The sequence below is a fragment of the Buteo buteo genome, chromosome 2 (assembly GCF_964188355.1).
Source record: "Buteo buteo chromosome 2, bButBut1.hap1.1, whole genome shotgun sequence".
Classification (NCBI taxonomy): Eukaryota; Metazoa; Chordata; class Aves; order Accipitriformes; family Accipitridae; genus Buteo; species Buteo buteo.
In genome coordinates this window covers 36469885-36485552 of record NC_134172.1, presented here as the reverse complement: position 1 = coordinate 36485552, position 15668 = coordinate 36469885, and the positions used below count along the sequence as shown (strand labels likewise).

At 39.6% G+C, this 15668-nt stretch overlaps 1 protein-coding gene across 2 annotated transcripts in view; it reads left to right on the top strand.

Moving 5' to 3' along the window:
- Nucleotides 1-15668, top strand: part of IGF2BP3 (insulin like growth factor 2 mRNA binding protein 3) — a 116671-nt gene that overhangs the window by 81313 nt on the left and 19690 nt on the right. The window contains exons 7-11 of one of the 2 annotated variants that reach the window (XM_075050712.1): nucleotides 453-737; nucleotides 2907-3041; nucleotides 3616-3738; nucleotides 6187-6322; nucleotides 8226-8357. In XM_075050712.1, the coding sequence (XP_074906813.1) occupies nucleotides 453-737; nucleotides 2907-3041; nucleotides 3616-3738; nucleotides 6187-6322; nucleotides 8226-8357 (811 nt within the window). The remainder of the gene's footprint in view (nucleotides 1-452; nucleotides 738-2906; nucleotides 3042-3615; nucleotides 3739-6186; nucleotides 6323-8225; nucleotides 8358-15668) is intronic. The other variant, XM_075050720.1, reaches the window with a different exon arrangement.

Below are 15668 nucleotides of genomic sequence, written 5' to 3'. Positions count from 1 at the left end.
CTCCAGCCAAATAGCTGTGCTGGCAAAAACCCTAACGAAGGTGCTGTGATAGCAGCTAAAAAGTTTTCCCTCTGGTGCAGCTTTAATTCCATTTGGGAAACTGATTTAAATTAAATCAGGCAAAAGAATGCTTTTGAGTGTATAAGCTCTGTCTCCTGTGAGGTTTTGCTGATAGGGTTGCACCAGCAAAATCTTTAAAGTGCACAGGAGCAAGCAAGACCTAACTTGTAGTCCTTAATATGGTGACTTGGAAAAAAAAAAAGTTGTGTAATCAAAATCTTGACTGAAGAATTTTGAATGTAACTTTTCATCTTGGAACCAGTTTTCAGCTTTGTCATGTAATTTAGAAAGAGCAGAAGTCTATATTTGAATGAGCTGTCATTTCATAAGACCCTGCATGTGATTGTGGTTGGGTTTTTTTCTCCTCTTTCTTCCTCTTTGCAAATAAACAGAGCAATAGAAAAACTGAATGGGTTTCAGCTTGAAAACTATTCCTTGAAAGTTGCATACATCCCTGATGAAATGGCAGCCCAACAACCTCCGCAACAACATCCCCAGGGAAGACGTGGATTTGGACAGAGAGGTCCTCCAAGGCAAGGGTCACCCGGTGCAACCACAAGGCAGAAACCACAGTCGGATGTTCCTCTACGGATGCTGGTTCCCACGCAGTTTGTAGGAGCCATTATTGGGAAAGAAGGAGCGACAATCAGAAACATTACAAAGCAGACACAGTCCAAGTAAGTTATTTTACAAAACTGTAATTGTAAGCTTTATTATTGTGTCCTCATCTCCCATGTAATGGGAAACTTGTAAAACTTCACAACTAACCTATGTGGTCAGAGAGCAAACAAACATAACAGCGAATAGGAAACCTTTTGCAAGATTTATTTAAGGACTGGATTCTGTCCTTGACATGTGTTTGAATACTAGCTGGCTTGTTTCTCCCTTTTTAAAAAAAATGAAATTAGTCAGTGCTAGTAGGATGGTACTTGATGTTGGAGAGTTTGCTTACAGATGTACTAATAAGGTTCTGGCACAAAAAGTGAAACTGAAAGAGCTGTAATATATCAGCCTGTGGGACATACAGTCAGTGTGGTGACCCATCCAATTCTTTAAGTGTTTATTCTATCTCTAGTTTAATTTGGGGCATTCTTAGGATTTGTAAATGTTTTCAGTTGGGGGGGGAGGGGAAATATCCTTCCCATCTCCCCTCACTACTCCTTACACCTCACCCCCATTATTTCTGGTGAATACATTTGTTGCTGTCAAGTTGCAGACCATACCAAAACACAGATTAAGGAAATGCATGGGAGGCAAAAAGCAAGCTGCTAAGTGAACTAAGAAGCTTAGAGCACTAGGGTCTAGAGACGCCGGAGGAGATTGTTTTCAGTGTGTGTTAAATCCCTACTCACAAGGAAGAGCTCAGTGTAGATGCAGAGGGAGGTGGGGATCGTATTCAAAGAATTCTTCCAGGATACCCCTAAGACTGGTGAGTGAAAGATGCTGCCTTCAGCAGTACACTGGTATGAGCCCCCAGTTCTGTTACAGCAGGCAGGATCTGGAAATGAGCTGTATGTGAGGGGTATGAGGGTGGGTGGCTTCAGTTTTGAGAGTAGTTAATGAGGATAAGGAAGTTGTCTCCGATTACACCCCCCCACCCCAACAAACAGGCTCCCTCTCCTCCCCCCAACCCGGGATTATCATGATGCTCCTTCCAACCTCTCATTAGCATGTTGTAACCCAGGAGACTATTTGCTGTGTTTAACAACACAGGTTTAAGGGATTTGTGGTGTCCTGACAAGACTTGGTTGTAGTTTGCTTATGGGTAACCAATTTTTCAGGTGATACCTAAACCGTCTAATTCTCAGACTATAAAAATCCTGGAAGATTGGCATAAGGAAAGCTTTTATCTCTTAAAAGAAGGCTGGATAGAGCAGAAATAATCACAGGTTGCTAACTTTACACATACATGACTTCAAGAATGATGTTTTCATTGGTTTGGGGATTAAAAAAAAGAAATGTCATCTACTTCCAGTTGCACCAAGGATTGCCATGGGCTTCTTAGAAAATGCTGCATTGTGAAACAAAATGAATTTTCAATATCAGAAAGAACTGGAAAAATAAAGGGGCTTATTGAAAAGCAGCGTAGTTGTTTGTTTGGAAACAGCTATGATTTGGGGAAGAGGGGAGGAAGCAAAAAGCAGAGGTGGAAAGAGTATGTGACCTGCAGTTATTGGCAGAGGACAAATAATATCCAAGGCATTGTCTTGATGCAGGTCATAATTTTAAATTCCTAGAGCTACATAAACCATGGTGTAGACTAAGGCTAGTATTTTTAGCGTGGTAGAGAGTGGAGCTAGAGGAAAGGTAATGTCAGGACAAATTTTAGGTTTAAAAAGCATAGGAAAGTAATCTTGAGGATGAATGCAAGTACTACGATGCTACTTGCTAGCAAAGAAGTGCTAGGAAACTCTGCTGCTGAGGTCATTAAAAAAGACAAGATGGGACAAAGCCTGACTGTACTGTAGCTGCACAGTCATTGGTGGAGGAACAGGGCTGGTGACAGAGTATTGGAAAAACCCGATAAAATGTTTTCTTCAGTGGTTTACCACAGACTGTCTATCTAGCAACTCTCCTGAATATCTTGATCAGAATTTAAGGAGGAAAGGAGATCCCAGCGTCCACAAAGATGGGGTTTAGCTGGTAAAATCAGGATAGGAGAGGCTCTCTATAACACATGAAACATAGTGTTTAGGAGATGTTTAAGCAGCTGTATACTTTCCAAAATTAAACCACTTAAATGTAGTCAGTGTTAGCTCAAAATAAATTAGTTTTAGGAGAGTTGGAAATATCCAAGGCTTACCACACAGTATGTAGTTATAGTTAGTGTTTTTCTTTCTTTCAAGAATTGATATTCATCGTAAAGAGAATGCAGGTGCTGCTGAGAAACCAATTACCATCCACTCAACTCCTGAAGGCTGCTCAACAGCTTGTAAAATTATTATGGAGATCATGCAAAAGGAAGCTCAAGATACTAAATTGTGAGTAAAAGGCATTTCATTGTGGAAGCATTAAAAATTCTGAATTCTTTTTCACTCAGTTTAAAGATATAGTCTTTAAAACCTGTTAACAAGTGAATCTTTGTTGCCATCATCCATATTTAAGTAGGTAAAGGAACTAAGACTTTTTTCTTTTCAGGACAGTCCAGTTGCTTAATTAGCCCCAGCACAAATCTACGTTTTCAGCCATTGTCCGGCTGTGATTTTGAGGTGAACTGGAGCAAATACTGAAGTTTCTTGAGCAACTAATAACTTTTAATCAGAGTGAGCATAACAAGTTTTGAGCTCTCACTAAAAGCTTTAAGGTGTATTTTTTCCTTCCCAACAGCTCTTGCTACTTCAGTCTGAGTTTTATTTAGCAGGTATGTTACAATGAAGCTATAGATGATAGTGCTGAAATGTACATTGCACTTGGACTCGTTCTGCATCTAGTATAAACATGTGCAAGTGAATGGGAGTTGTAGACATTTCTATGAAAATAAAATTTATCTATAACATACATAAAAACTTGTACTCTGGCCTCCAAAAGTCTCACTGGGTGTAACCTCCATTACAGTACAGAAGAAATTCCCTTGAAGATATTGGCACATAACAACTTTGTTGGCCGACTTATTGGCAAAGAAGGAAGAAACCTGAAGAAAATTGAACAGGACACAGATACTAAAATCACAATATCTCCGTAAGTTTTCGGTGGCCTAATCTTTTGGTGACATGTCTCAGCAGCAATGCCATTGTGGTACATTCAGGTATAGAATTCTTACAAAAATATTATGTGTGTTTTGAAGGCTGGGATAACAGCCTTTTGGAGGCCTTTCCATAATGTGGATTAAACTGTTGCTTAAGCTTAGTTCAATTTAAGGTAAACAGTGAGTCTTCATTGTAAACTCAGTCAAGAGAAAGCCTAAAAATAACACAGGCTATGTGGAGCCTGTGTTAAACTATATTTTAAGTGTTGGTTGTTTTTAACATATTATATCATATGTAATGATGAGTGTTTGAAACTCGTCATTAAGCCTGGATCAGTTCTGAGCTGTGTGTGAAAATGAGTGAAACTAGTGATGCTTTAGTTTCTGGTATACATTAAGTTTTTGGACAAGAAAGAAAGAAATTAAGCAAATGATTTCTGAAAAGAGTATTTTTAGTAGCAGTTCTGTGCCTCTTGGCCCCTAGCAGCCAAACTGGGATACATTGACTAGTCTGCTTCAAAGTAATAGCTTTGTGAGTTTGTGAAGGTAACTGAGGCCTGTTCAGATTTAGCTGAGATTAAACAGGAGTTTTCACCTTCACTGGAAATCTGCAAATCAGTGATTAGATCAACATCTCTGCAGAAGCTTGGCTGTTAATAGTAGTTTTACCCTGGAGCAATATTTTTGGAGAACCTCCCATTCTGAGTAATGAATACTTTGGCATGAACTTTCAAGCATTTGAGGGCATCCTGGACTTAGGCTTTACAGAAAGGGTGAAAATAAGGCTTATAGGCTGTAGGAAAGGAAGAAAGTTTGGAAGACACATGAAGATGTATGAAGAGGTGTGAATACATGCAGGGGACAAGAAAAAAGTATACTGAAGAAAATAGCTCAAATGAAGGCAAGGAAGCTAAGAGTGAATGAGCTTCCTCAAAAAGAGGAAATTCAAATTTGGGTGAAAGAACCCGAGACCTTCCTGAAGGTATCTAAATGTTTATGGAGTTAGTCTGAGGAAAAGAAGTGAATCAATTGGAGAAAAACACCCAAATAATTGTATTTCAAGAATAAGTTTTATAAGGCCAGCATGCTCTCTTAAACGTGTTGGCATAAACATTTTGTTTGCAAACAGTACACAGACTGCTAATGCTATTTCCTAAAGGAAAAAAATATGTACAGGGTAAATGGGATAATGGTCTTCATTCCATGAAACCAACTTGTCTTTATTGATGATGACACAAATAACACATTGTCTGTAAACACTCGCAGAGTATTTTTTTAATTTAGCAAGTTAATGGTTTATTTGCATTAAAATCTTGGCCTCAAGATTATATTTGTCATGCTATGCCCAGAATAGCCCCATGAAGTTGCCTGGTTTAATTGGTGCATAAGAGAGCATATATGCCCATTGATTCTGCTTTGTCTAATTAGTCTTTCTCCTGATCTTTTCATTTAGGCTTTTTGGTAAGCTTGTCCATAAAGTTAAAGTAAGGCAGCTGGTTTGGGAAAGTGTTTCCTCTTTTTCTTTGGGGTGTTCTCCACCACTTTCCTTCCTGAGGCAGTAACTCAGTGCTCGCACACTGGAAACTTAAGGATTGCTTTGTGGATGCATTTCGTGCTTGCCGCTGCTTAACTGAGATGCGCAGGTTGCCACGCTGCCTGCTGTGCAAGAAAGCAAGCCTTGCATGCTTCTTCCTCTCTCCTTCCTGCCATGGGCTTCCTCACCCCTCCTGCAACCTGCTCTGACTTTTTTTTTTATTTTTTCACCCCTTCAACCACTTTTTTCTCAGTATATGGATATGCCATGGCTTCCCAGTCTGTTTCTTCCATTTTACCATAGTAGTTCACCATTTGTTACCTTAAAAAGCACTAGTTTAATGCTGTAACCCTTTCATTTTCCCTGAGGAGTTATAGTGTTTGCAGCAAATGTTGATTTGCACACAGCTTTTGGTTTTCCTGTTACGAGGATTTGGAGGCTCTCCTGCAGTTTCACTGAGGGTTGGGCTTTTTTCCCCTCCTTCCTTAAGGAATCCACTATTGTTCTCAAGGGCAGAAAGTTTCTTATGCTCTCTGTTTCTGGGATGTCTAAAATGTCTGAAGCCCTCTCTCTGTTGGTAGGGCTGGTGTGGAGTGTGAAGCTGAATGGTGCTGCACTGCTCTGCAGCTCATGTTCCTACAGAGCGTGATGGTTTCCATCTTGTGTTGCACCTATGCACATCTCAACCATCTGATGCCAAACCTCGCTGTGGTGGTTTTTGTTGTATTTGCTGTGAGGACAGAGTTTCTCCAGATTCTCCGAGAACTGTGTTTGAGCCCTGTTATGAATTGATACTATGCTCTTTGGAGGGCAAACTCGACACGCTCGGATGTCATCACACTTGAATGATAAACCTGGGTTACACTCTGCTGTTTGCTAATTAACTGTGCTTCTGTTTTATTTGCAGATTGCAGGACTTGACACTCTATAATCCGGAAAGGACCATTACAGTTAAAGGCAGTATTGAAACTTGTGCCAAGGCTGAGGAAGAAATTATGAAGAAAATCAGGGAGTCCTATGAAAATGATATTGCTGCTATGAATGTGAGTTGTCTTGTGGCATGGGCCATTTCTGGAACTAGAACCATGAGAAGATTTAGGTGTGAGGCACCTCTGGAGGTCACCTGGCCCAGCAGAGGGGTTGCTCAATATAAGGCCTGTTTCAAAGTTAAATGAGGTTGTGTAGGAACTTGTCCCCTCTCAAACATCTCCATGGATAGAAAGTCCACAGTGTCTCTGGGCAGCCTGTGTCCTGTCTCACTGCTCTCATGGTGAAAATTTCTTTCCTAATATCACATCAGAATTTCCGTGTTGCAGCTTCTCCCTCTTGCCTCTTGTATTAACTTGTGGGGCTTGGCCAAGGTTTTTTATTATTTATTTATGTATATGTGCTATTTTAATAAGACTTTTTCTGGTTTGCTTTGAGCAAGGGAACTGAGAAATTGATTTAGATTGAGAAAATGAATGGAATGACCATTTCATTTTTTTCTTGTTGCAAAAACCTAAAGGAATGTGTGTTTATGTTCTATTGTGGTTTATGAGCTCTAGTTTGTATGTTTCTTAAAGTAGTTATTCCCAGTCTCTTCATGTTAAAAGCATAACATATGGAAGAAGGATCTCTCTCCTGCTTTCAATTATTTAATTTAAGAAGGCTTTATTGAGGTTTTTCTTGATATAGATGATAAAGGCATTTAGTTATTCAAAGATGATTGGTGAGTATGTAATAAAAACAACACACCTCATTAGTTTGCCAAAGTATTACTAATACAGATTGAGAAATTATTGAGATTTTTGATAAGCTATGAAGAGCTTTTTGTGTGTGTATCCAAATCACATGGTGTAGAATCAGACTGGAAATATTTTTTCAGTTTACAGGAGTCTCTGATTTTCTAGAAATGGCTGTTCTTCATTGTTTTCCTACCAGCTGGAGAGAATATTCTCCCTGCTTTTCCCCTTGCTCTCACTCCCAAACTAAAAGCAAATTGCAGGACACAAACTACACATGAGGACACAATAAAGTATTTTATAGTGGTACACTTTTGTTTCACATAGCAAGCAGGAACATGGGGTGGGCTTGTGGCTGCTCTGCTTTTGGCAAAGGTGTGGTAAGGAGAAAACTACCTCTGTTACTGGATGGATTTCAAGTTTAGTTTGTAGTGGTTATTAGAGTAGTTTTTTAGTTGGTGAAGTGTTTGGGGGTTTTTGGTGTCTCATGATTGGCTCATCTTGATGGCCTGAGATGGTGTCTGTCTCTAGCTGAGGTATTTCTAAAGCATAGCCATATTATTTGGCAATAATCTGGAAAAGTGAAAAAGGGTACTGACAAGTTTCATATCATGGACAACAAATGCTTCCTACCACATGATACTGCCACTTTTCTCAGGTGTGGTCAGGTAAGGGACATGCAACTTTATAGTTGATGCTTTCTCAGCAAATGCTTGGGGGTACCTTCATCTTTTGCAAGGCATGGGAGGGAAAGGATATGGGGGAGGGAGGATGGGGTTATAGTGTGGTGTATACCCCCCAGTGTATGAAAAGTCAGGGCTTGTGCATGGGCTTTCTCTGTTTCTACAGGACTGTCTTTTTAGTATAAAACCAAAATTATTATGTTATATTATATTCTCTGATAATTTTGTTCACTCTGAAAGTGAATTATGCTATTACCTGAATTGCTTGCTATAAATTTTGTCATATGTTTCACTGATTAAGTTGTACCAAGTGATTCCCAGCTGCCTTTACTACTACATGTTTTTAATGTTATTGGTCTGTGCATATGCCAGGGAAATAGGTTTGAAGCAGAGTCCTTGGGGTAATGGAGATGAATTTTTTTTTTTTTAAATAACATAGTGACATCTTCTCAAAAGGTTAATAGCCTATGCCAACTAGGATTTTGATTAAAGTTAATAACCAGGATTGTAAATCTTAAATAACTCTTCTGCCATTGCAGCTTCAAGCACATTTAATTCCTGGATTAAATCTGAATGCCTTGGGTCTGTTCCCACCTTCTTCTTCAGGAATACCACCTCCCGCAGTGAGTGTTGCCTCTGCTGCTGCTGCTGCTTCATATCCACCATTTGGGGTAAGGGAAGGAAGCCTCTGATTTTGGATGGTTAGCGGATGATGATACTAATCTGTACAATGCTGGTGTTCAAAACTAATCAGTTTGCTATATTTTTGCTGAATTACCCCAAAGATCTGGTAATGGTGTTTTAATGGGTGTGTTCTGTCAGTTTTCTAAATGTTGTCTGTCTTCCTGCTTGCACACTGAATATATTTCATGTGGCTGCAGTTGGGAGCAGGCATTCATTGGTCATTTAGTGAAATGCTCAGTGAAACCAGAAAATGGTATTTCTTAGAAAAGTGTTAGATCCTATTTTCTAAAGAACTTGAATTATTATAGAAAGAAATCTCACATAAAATGGAATTTAATAATTACTGGAATTTGCAATTAATAATGCTAGCCTGCAATTGTATTCCTGTTGATATGGAAGGAAAAAAAATATCTCTTGTCATAAAGCGGGGATCTATATGTAGCTAAAATGTTTGTTTGGATGTAGTAGTTTTATAAATGTACAAGCCCTATTGAAATGCAATATTGTTAAATATATAGGATTTAAATTATATGGATGTCATGGTTTAACCCCAGTTGGTAACTACGTACCACACAGCTGCTCACTCGCTCCCCCTCTGGTGGGATGGTGAAGAGAATTGAAAGAGTAAAAGCGAGAAAACTTGTGGATTGAGATAAAGACAGTTTAATAGGTAAAGCAAAAAGCTGCACACACAAGCAAATTAAAACAAGGAATTCATTCACCGCTTCCCATCGGCAGGCAGGTGTTCAGCCATCTCCAGGAAAGCAGGGCTTCATCATGTATAACAGTTCCTTGGGAAGACAAATGCCATCACTCCGAACGTACTCCCCTTCCTCCTTCTTCCCCCGGCTTTATATGCTGAGCATGATGCCATATGGTCTGGGATACCCCTTTGGTCAGTTGGGGTCAGCTGTCCTGGCTGTGTCCCCTCCCAGTTTCTTGTGTCCCCCCAGCCTCCTTGCAGTGGGGTGGGGTGAGAAGCAGAAAAGGCCTTGGCTCTGTGTAAGCACTGCTCAGCAGTAACGAAAACATCCCTGAATTATCAACACTGTTCTCAGCACAAATCCAGAACACAGCCCCATACTAGCTACTATGAAGAAAACTATCTCTACCCCAGCCAAAACCAGCACAATGGATTAATCTCCAGAAAGCTGCCACATTGTTCTCTAAGAAATATGTGAAAAAGTTCAATAGAATTTTATTCAGATCTAGTGGTGATTGGTAATCATAAATGAGGTCTTTTGTTATGGAGCAGAAGATAATTTGTTGTATTGGAAAGCTCTAGAGTCTGTCTGGAAAGAGATGGTGCTCTGCTATTCAAGAAAAGACAACCTTATTACACAGCGAAGGTGATTTTTCATGTCTCTTCCCTGTTTCTTGTGGTGGTGGTTGTTAGCAACTCAATGGAAAATGAATTTTCAAAATGAACTCTAACAAGTGGATGACAGAGCTTTACAAACTCTGACGTGGCTGACTTTGCCCTCTTCTTTGCTCCACAGTAACATCTAGAGAGCTAAGTCTGAGACTCTTCATGAACTAGAAGAGTGAAAATGCAGCACAGCACACTGAACTTTATCAAATAACTCAAGTGGGTCTATATATATTGCACTAAAGGGTAGCTGTTGCCTAAATATTTTTCCCAGAGGAAGAAGCCAAGAAAATGTCACTGCAAGGAACAGGAAAAATTCCACACTCATAGCATTGTTTGTGGGAATGAACAACTTGGGTGTTGTGAATGTATTACAAACAATATTGAGTATAATAGTGGCTTTATCAGGAAAAAGTGCCCCAATGAAAACTACAATGGAAATATGTTTATACTCAGTTATTTTACTACTAATAGCAGTGCTTCTATGACAAACAAATTCTCTTTCCCTCCCTCCCCCTGCCCCAGTTCCTCTGTGCTTTGATTAGAGTGGTAGACTAAACAAAAAAATACAGGTTTCTGCTTCATTGTATTGTATAAAATGCCATCTGTGGTAACGGGTTGCCTCAATTTATTTCTTTTTTAAGAGAAACTAGAGGTGATTTGTTAACGGTATTTAACTTTACTGGTAATGAAAAGTGTAGGTTTTTTCTTTCTTTTTACTCCAGATTTGCAAACTACTTTGCTATTCTTGAGATTCATGCTGTAAGCCTACAGTTCTGTTCCTCAGTTGGTTTATTTTAATTTCTTTCCCACTTTTTCCTTTTGTTGTGGTTCTTTCTTGGTTTTGCTCTAAATACACACCTAAACAGTGCTGAATTTGCTAATTTCAATCTTATTCCTGTCTGTCCATCTGTTGCTAGAGCACCTTTATCCCCCCCTCCAGATGCACTTTTTTTTTGGCCTGTTAGGATCTCTGGCAGTTTCCAGGTTTCTGGAAATAGGATAGTGGCAACATCTGGAAAAAGGCATCAAAAAACAAGTGCCATTGTGTAAAAGTGTAGAAACTTCACAGCTGGAAGGACTGCACTGTCTGAACTGTCTCTTGCTCCTGTTCATACTGTTTGCTCAGTTCTCTGAATAAGTTCTTGCTCCAGATAGTCTAGATGTATGACAAGTTATTATGCAAAAAGGGATAAACTCACAGATTCAGAGGATAAACTGTGATGGCTTTTGTGGAGGTTGCGGGTGGTTCCAAGACAGCCCCTGAACCTGATACTAAGGGCTTTTGAAACAAATGCATGAATAATTGAAGCTATCTCACCTTTTCTTACTTACATGTGACCTTATCTGGAAAAGAGCAGGTGGCTCTGTGGGTTTCAGGCAAGTCAGCCCTTCAGATTACTTGGAGTAGCTGTCCCTCTCTGGGGAGAGGAAAACAAAGAAAAGTATGAGTTTATCTTTTAATGGATGCAGTTTTCCAAGAAACAAGGTTTCCATTTTTAAGTTTGTTTGGGTTTTTTTACTTTATTGGACAAAGACTTTTAAATCTTTGTGTATGAAGTTATTTTCTGTAATTTCCGAGTTTTACTCTTCTAACTTTTTTTTTTCCTCTAGTAGAACAATTAAGACACTGATTAAATAGGGTATGGGGGAATGGAGAAGTAAAAATAGCAAAAGAAAAGGGCTGGCTATATTTTGCAGAAGGAAGGGAAACAATTTGAAAGGCTAAAAGTAACCACAGAGAGGGATCTAGGAGAGCTCATAAGGGATTTAAAAAATAAAAGAAAATAAAAATCTGTGTGGGTAAAGGAGGCTTTAGGGAAAGAAGGTCTTAGAAGCATTAATGAAATCACAGGGATACTTTATGTCCATTTACCTATGAGCTATTCATTACCAAGTTCCTTGTTTTGGCAAAAGTGTTTGGGCAGCCCAAGTCCCTTTAACTTGTTTTGAGTGGATGTCCTTGTATGCTTGGGACCACTGATTAGCTGGCGTTGTGGATATCCATTTCAGGCAGCAGAACATAATTTCTGAAAACACTGCTGGCATCAGGATATAAGAAGTGTATCTTGCTGCTGTCTTGCTTATTTTTGTCAGTGCAAATTTTGCCTTCTGCTCAGGGCTGGATATGGGTTGCTCTTCCCTATCTCCTGTTTTTTTTTGACTGAGTAAAGGTGTGTTCCTCAGCAATTTCATCTACACCGTCATCAGGGGCCTCTTGGCATCTAATGTCATTGAAGTCCTTTTGTGAATGTGTGCATATAGTGAGCCTTGGGACCCCACTATGATGTGCCTGAGAGTTATGAAGCTTTTATTTGAATACCTTTGTGTGGACCCTTGCTTTGCCTTGTGGGGATGGACTCACAAGTGGCTCTCCCTTGGGTCAGAAGAGGTAGGTGGGTGAGCTTTGGGCATTTGCAGAAGAGTTTCTGCATGGAGCTGATCCTTCATATGTACTCTTTTAGTGACAAAGTGTTGCTGTGACATGGTGTAGGACTTGTTCCCAAAGAAACTGAGATGTCATCTTAATTATTGAAAAAAGTGTCTGTCACATTCCTCATGCTGCCTTTTTATATGGGTGGAAAGAGAAAAATCTGCATAGTAAATGCAGGATCTAGGATTTTGTTATATTGCCAGAACTTAGTAACATGTCTGAACACCCATGTATACAGCTGTAGCCAAGTATTTCTAAAACTGAGTATTCAGGAGCTTGGGACTGAGTAATTAGATAGGTTTAGCTGTGTTAACATGAGCTGTGTGATGCTTTATGCTCTCCCTCTTCATCCAAAACTTTGAGGCATATTTGATAAGAGCATAAACACTGTTCTCCAGCTGCTTCAGGAATAGTCCGGTGTGACAAACTTAGGATATGGCGATGTTATCAAACACTGGTTTGCATTTAGCTCCTTGGACCGGATCACATTCAGGAGAGCAATCTCCATGTGACCGAGATTCACACTGGTGTATAACACCAAAGTCTTATTGCATAGAGCCTCATCTAATTTAATCTAATGAGATGCAGTTTCTGTCTCACTAAGAATCTGGCTGTTGCTTTACCCTTTGTCCTGGCAGCAGAGTCCATACAGGGAGGCACAGGCTGTCCTTGGTACCTGTCTGTTTGCAGATATAAACATGCATATCTGTGCACGTCTGCTGCATGTGGCTAACAGTGTCTGAGCACCACATCTAGTGCAGGCTAACCATTCTTTTTTTTTTAAAATATATTTACTATCACTAGTGAAAACTCTTAATATTGCAACTGTATAATTTATATGCAAAGTCCAAGCTCTGTTTGCCTGTTTAAAGCACTCATTTTTTATAGCCATTTAAAAGGGATACAATGGAATTGCATATTGTGTTTCCATTCCTGAATTTTCCTGTCTCTTTTTGCAAAAATCCAAAATTTGTATATTTTAATCTGGCTTCCTAAAAGACAAGTAAATTGGAACACATGGGAATCATTGAAATGTTTTAAAGTTTGAGGAAAAAGTAGGAGTTAAGAAATGTCTCAGTTAAGAATATTAGGAGTTAAAAATTCTTTTTTACTGTCAAATGGACATGATTTTACTCCTATGACCCTGGTGATGTGATAAAACTAATGGGTTTTTTGATGAAAGCGTACCCTTGTGTGGCCATACTAAGGACCGGTAGCCTTTCTGTGCCTATTTGTAGTTGATATCTCGTCCAGCTGCTTTTGGGCCTGGAGAATGATGACTTTCTGTTTAGTCTTAAATCTTTCTCCTTAACTCCGCACTTAAATGCTTCTGTGTGTTGCAGTTCTGACACAATTGCAAATAGTTTTGCTAGTCTGCCCACTGTCACTCATAATGAATGTCATGAGCTGAGTACCTGCATGAAGAATTGGGATTTGTATGAGGAGGAGATTAAGATTCTGCAAAAGTGAATATGCCCCGTGCTTATGTTTTCCAGAAGATATGTTGCCACAAAAAATGTTTTAGAAAGTATCCCAACCAAACTGCTTCAGATGTAGTGTTGTACTGCTTAAAGCTGTTTTGATGATGTTGTTGCTTCTGTCTGCTGAACTTTGGGGAGAATATGCACATACTTGTCTCTCGAGAATAGAAGTTTGTTCTCATGCAACACTGAAGATTTTAAAGCTCCAAACAAACAAGAAATCCTTGTCTTAAGAGTTCAACTGTGTACAGTCATGCAATTAAATACACCTGGCCCATCTACTGGGATTAAGCAGGTTGCACCTTTCCTTTTCTAATTGAAACTGCATGTTTAATTGTACATCTGACTGCATTTCTTTTGTAGCCTTTGGGTCTGAAATTTGGCATCCCAAGGGTATGGGGGAAGGAGGGCTAACCTGTAGAGAGCTCATCCTGTCCTTGAATGTCCTGAAACAGGGCAATAGAATTCTCTCTGTTGCATGGCAGATGTACTTAAACATATAGGAAGGTGAGAGGTAGACAGCTTTCCTCCACAAGAGGAGTTCATGCCTACTGCTCTCCTGCATCTGTAAGGTCCTGTAAGAGACGGCTGAACTTGGGCTGTGTGAAGTTAGCTAAGGGGAAGAGATGCTCCTCTGCTCACTGTAGGACTGCTTTCTCTACTGGTCTTTTTGCATACCTGTTGTAGCTTCTTAAAGGTCTACCCTCAAAATGCACTCTTTCTAACCTTTTCTTTAGCCTCACAGTTAATTTTCAGGTTATGTGATATGCATAGAGGCTTCTAGGAAGGGTGGGGTGGGGTGGGGAGGTAGTTTCCTACAGTAAACAAAAACCAAGCAATCAAACCACCTTTTTCGGATGACAAAAAAGGCTTGTACAGCTAGGCTGACAGGTTGCTTTCCTTCATTCTTTTTGCCATCTCTTGAAGCTTTTTGTTGCAGGTGAGGAACATGCCAATGGAAAACTTTCTCCTTAGAAGATGTTGTGATCAAGAGAGAGATTCCTTCTTTATTCTACAGTAATTTTCTTAAATAATAATAGTAAAGAAGAAATCTTCTATACTGCATAGATGTAAGAGAAGAAATAACTGTATTGTGCTTTTGGCAGGAAAGAAAAGTAATTTAAAATGAAAAATTGCTTCATTGAGGGCCTTCATTTGATGCCCTGAGCATAGATGAGAGACAAGGAAGAGGAAAAACTGTCCTGTGTTTCCAGGTACTTTGACTCTTACTTGGTGGAGTTGGGCTCCTTTGGATGTCTGGGTTTGATAGGATTAGCTCATGCAACTGTTACATCTAAACTACCCAGGGGTAGTAATGTATGTACATCTATAATGTGTGTAGTTGTAAGTGGCTTTGCCCTAACTTGGCTAGCTTGTTAAGCAGTAGATGATTTTGTGAGGAGCTGTCCTACAGCCAAAAGAGGATGTGGTTTTGGGGGTGAAGAAGGATTTGCCAGAGTTTTTACAAAATGGTTTTGTATCGGTGAAATGAAAACTATACATATGCAGCACACACGATCTTGAGAAGGGTACTATAGGATAACAGCATTGTCTGAAAAAACCACTACCAGCTAATTAGAATTCTTTAAAAGGATTGTAACCTCAGTGCCTTGAGTATACCTTTCCTGCTGCTTAGTTTCTGAAATTCATTAATGATGCATTTTTGACAACTAAGAAACTTGCTCCATGGTGCATAACATAGTGGGATTGTTCTGCCCTGTGGAGAAAATGGTTGGTCCTCCCACCGCCTTGAAGTCTCCTGCTCCTACCATGCTGTGTTGGCAGGGACCCATGTCCGGAGTAATCAGAAAATATTCTGCCTCTGGAGATGGACTGGCCCCTAGTGAGGGAAGCAAAAATGCAATTGGCACTGTATGATGTATAAAGATCTGGCAAGTTGACAGTTGGTGTCTTTTCCAAGGTGTTGAAGCCTCCAGTTATTCTTAATAGCTCTTTTTACAGTTCTGAGGTTGTCATAACGCAAATAGTATCACTCTCTAACTAGTAATGCACA